Source organism: Otolemur garnettii, unplaced genomic scaffold (genome assembly GCF_000181295.1).
Source record: "Otolemur garnettii isolate 467f Iridium unplaced genomic scaffold, OtoGar3 scaffold00128, whole genome shotgun sequence".
NCBI classification, from domain to species: Eukaryota; Metazoa; Chordata; class Mammalia; order Primates; family Galagidae; genus Otolemur; species Otolemur garnettii.
Genome location: NW_003852523.1, coordinates 2,657,804 through 2,661,448, shown reverse-complemented (window position 1 = coordinate 2,661,448; position 3,645 = coordinate 2,657,804). Strand labels below are relative to the sequence as shown.

Sequence of the window (3,645 nt, the reverse complement as noted above, 5' to 3'; positions counted from 1 at the left end):
ATCACAGCTCGCAGCAACCTCAAACTCTTGGGCTTAAGCGATTCTCTTGCCTCAGCCTCCCAAGTTGCTGGGACTACAGGCACCTGCCACAACATCTGGCTATTTTTTGTTGCAGTTGTCGTTGTTTACCAGGCCTAGGCCAGGTTCGAACCTACGAGCCCCAGTGTATGTGGCTAGTGCCCTAATCACTAAGCTATAGGCACTGAGCCTATAAAACCTTTTTTTCTTTCCAATATATTTTCAGTAGAGAAAAATGATTTACATAAGATGTTTGTTACTGAGAATTAACAAGAAATGAACAGAGAGTATTAGCTTCTGACTCTGCTCTATCATGAACTGGCACTAATTAAAAATTACAGCCATGGCTCAGTGCCCATAGCACAGTGGTTATGGTGCCAGCCACATACACCAAGGCTGGCGGGTTCAAACCCGGACTGGGCCAGCTAAGCAACAATGACAACTGCAACAACAAGAAAAAGAATAGCCAGGCATTATGGCAGGTGCCTGTGGTCCCAGCTACTTGGGAGGCTGAGGCAAGAGAATTGGTTGGGCCCAAGAGTTTGAGGTTGCTGTGAGCTGTGGCGCCATAGCACTCTACTGATGGCAACATAGTGGGACTGTCTTAAAAAAAAAATTATATCACATACTCATTCTAACATACAGGACTTCTTTCCACAAAAGCTCATGGACCAAGTGTACACCCATCCTCGTACCTGCCACGGTCGCCATGGCCACATTTCCCTGCTGCAGTGCAGATGCCGGCACCACAATTCCTTGAGGGCTGATGGTGCCTGTGATGGCACTTGGAATCTGCTGCAAGTCAGAACACACATTATGAAGGTCTGATAGAAAGCAGAAAACTCACGTTTAAAACTTCAGAGTAAGGGACATGATGACATCATTAGTAAAGAAAAGAGATGCTTGGGGCAAAGAGCGTCCCGGCTGACCCAGCTTTCAGAAAGCACACATCACAAACCCGGGCACCGACAGACACAAGAGCGGCTGTGCATCAACACAAGACGGAAATGCTGGTTTGCATGGTGAACTTCTCAAAGAGTCCTTCACCTTCTGCCATAGTCCAGTCATCTTGAAGCCCTGGAGACCCTGCTTCCTGTGACTCACCCTGTGGGAGCCTCACTTCCTTGTGCAGAGCACTTGGGACTGGGCTGCCTGCAGCAGGCATGTCTGTCAGCTCCGCCCCTGAATACTCCATTCGGCTACTTTTCCCACTTGCTGTGACACCTGGGTTTGTCATTGGTTTGGGGGGAGCATCTAGCACAAGGCCTGGCACACAGCATGCTCCCCGATATCTGAGCAGTTCAACAGCAAAGTGGACATCACCCAAAGGTGATTACTCTGTGGGTAACCACAGATTTCGGTGTATAAGCTTTGGTCAGTATGCCTAAAGTCAGCCACATTAATTTGGTCATAATAAAAGTTAAACCACCAGAATCAATCATCGAAGCACTAGGGCTGGGCATGGTGGCTCACGCCTCTAATCCTAGTACTCTGGGAAGCCCAGATGGGAGGATCACTTGACCTTAGGAGTTCAAGACAAGTCTGAGCAAGAGGGAGACCCTATCTCTACTAAAAATGGAACAATAAACTTGACATCCTACTCAGCTACTCAGGAGGCTGAGGCAGGAGCATCACTTCAGTCCAGAAGTTTGAAGTTGCTGTGAGCTATGATGATACCACTGTACTCTAGCCAGAGTGACAGCAAGACCCTGTCTCAAAAAAACAAATAAACAAACAAACAAAAAAAAACCCTGAGGTCTCACCTTAAGACCCTAGTAAAAGAAGAACACAAATGGGCCAGGCGTGTTGCTTTACACTCAAATCTCAGCACTCTGGGAGGCCAAGGCAGGAAGATCACTTGAACCCAAGAGTTTAAGATCAGCCTGAGCAAGAGCCAGAAGACCCATCTCTACTAAAAATAGAAAAATTAGCTGAATATTGTAGCAGGGGCCTGTATCCCCACTACTCAGGAGGCTAAGGCAGGAGGATTGTTTGAGCCCAGAAGTTTGAGGTTGCTATGAGCTAAGCTGACATAACATTCTAGCCTGGGTGACTGAGTGAGGCTCTATCTCAAAACAAAAAAAAAAGCTTGATGCCTGTAGCTCAGAGGCTAGGGTGCCAGCCATATACACCAGAGCTGGTGGGTTCAAACCCAGCCTGCACCTGTCCAACAACAATGACAACTACAACCAAAAAATAGCTGGGCATTATGGTGAGCACCTATAATCCCAGCTACTTGGGAGGCCCGAGGCAAGAGAATTGCTTAAGCCCAAGAGTTTGAGGTTGCTGTGAGCTGTGACACCATAGCACTCTACCAAGGGTGACAGTGAGACTCTGTCACAAAGAAAAAAGAAAAAAAAGAAGATGAACATAATTAATACAAAGCAGAAGATAGGGGCAGTGCCTGTGGCTCAGTGAGTGGGACACCAGCCCCATATACCGAGGGTGGCAGGTTCAAACCTGGCCCTGGCCAAACTGCAACAAAAAAATAGCCGGGTGTTGTGGCGGGAGCTATAGTCCCAGCTACTCGGAAGGCTGAGGCAAGAGAATCGCCTGAGCCCAACAGCTGGAGATTGCTGTGAGCTGTGATGCCATGGCACTCCACCAAGCGCAATAAAGTGAGACTCTGTCTCTTTAAAAAAAACAAAGCAGAAGATAGGAAATGATAATCAGAGCACAAATCAATGAAATTGAAAATAAAAAAACAATAGAGAAAAATCCATGAAACAGTATGCTGGTTCCTTGAAAAGATCAAACACAAACCTCTAGAAAGACTGACCCTCTTCCCCCCAAAAGAAGATACAAATGACTAATAACAGAAATGAAACAGAGAGATGGTTACAGACCCTGCAGACATCAGAAGACTCCTGGGAATACTGCACACTGGACCCATGAACACCTAGACTGAACATCTCGGACGAAACAGACCAACCTTCAAAACACACGAACTCCACAACTCATCTCATACAAAAGACAACAATGCAAATAGTCCTATAGCTATTAAAGGGATTGAACTCATAATTGTAAAACTTCTAAAAAAGGACTCCCCAGGTCCAGCTAGTTTTTTGGGGAAATTCCATCTGTGGCATGTTTAAAGATGAATTAATAGCAAATCTATATAATCTCTTCTACAAAACAGAAGAGGAGGGACGCTCCTCAATTCATGTGAATAAAACTTGTATTACCCTGATACCAAAAACAAAGTACAAAAAAGAAAACTACACATACCAAACATGTCTTACGAATATGGACAGAAAAGTGCTTCACAAAATATCAGTGAATCAAATTCAGTTAATATACAAACAGAATTACATGCCATGACCAAGTGGAGTTTATTCCAGGAATGCAAGCTTTGTTCACTGTTAAAAAAAAAAATCCATTTAATCTCCTATATTAACAGTCTAAAGAAGAAAAACCACATGATCGTATCAACTGATGGAGAGAAAGCATTTGATAAAATTCAGTGTAATAAAAACTCAGAAAAATAGTAACAGGCTTGGCGCCTGTAGCACAGTGGTTACGGTGCCAGCCACATATACTGAGGGTTGTAGATTCGAACCCAGCCCAGGCCAGCTAAACAACTGCAACAAAAAAATAGCCAGGCACTGTGGCGGGTGCCTGTGGTCC

General features: G+C 45.0%; 1 protein-coding gene across 3 annotated transcripts in view; it reads right to left on the bottom strand.

Moving 5' to 3' along the window:
• Positions 1–3,645, bottom strand: part of PKNOX1 (PBX/knotted 1 homeobox 1) — a 35,702-nt gene that overhangs the window by 15,773 nt on the left and 16,284 nt on the right. For 2 of the 3 annotated variants that reach the window (XM_003798072.3, XM_023518120.1), the window contains one exon: positions 714–813. In XM_003798072.3, coding sequence (XP_003798120.1) covers positions 714–813 — 100 coding nt within the window. The remainder of the gene's footprint in view (positions 1–713; positions 814–3,645) is intronic. The other variant, XM_023518119.1, reaches the window with a different exon arrangement.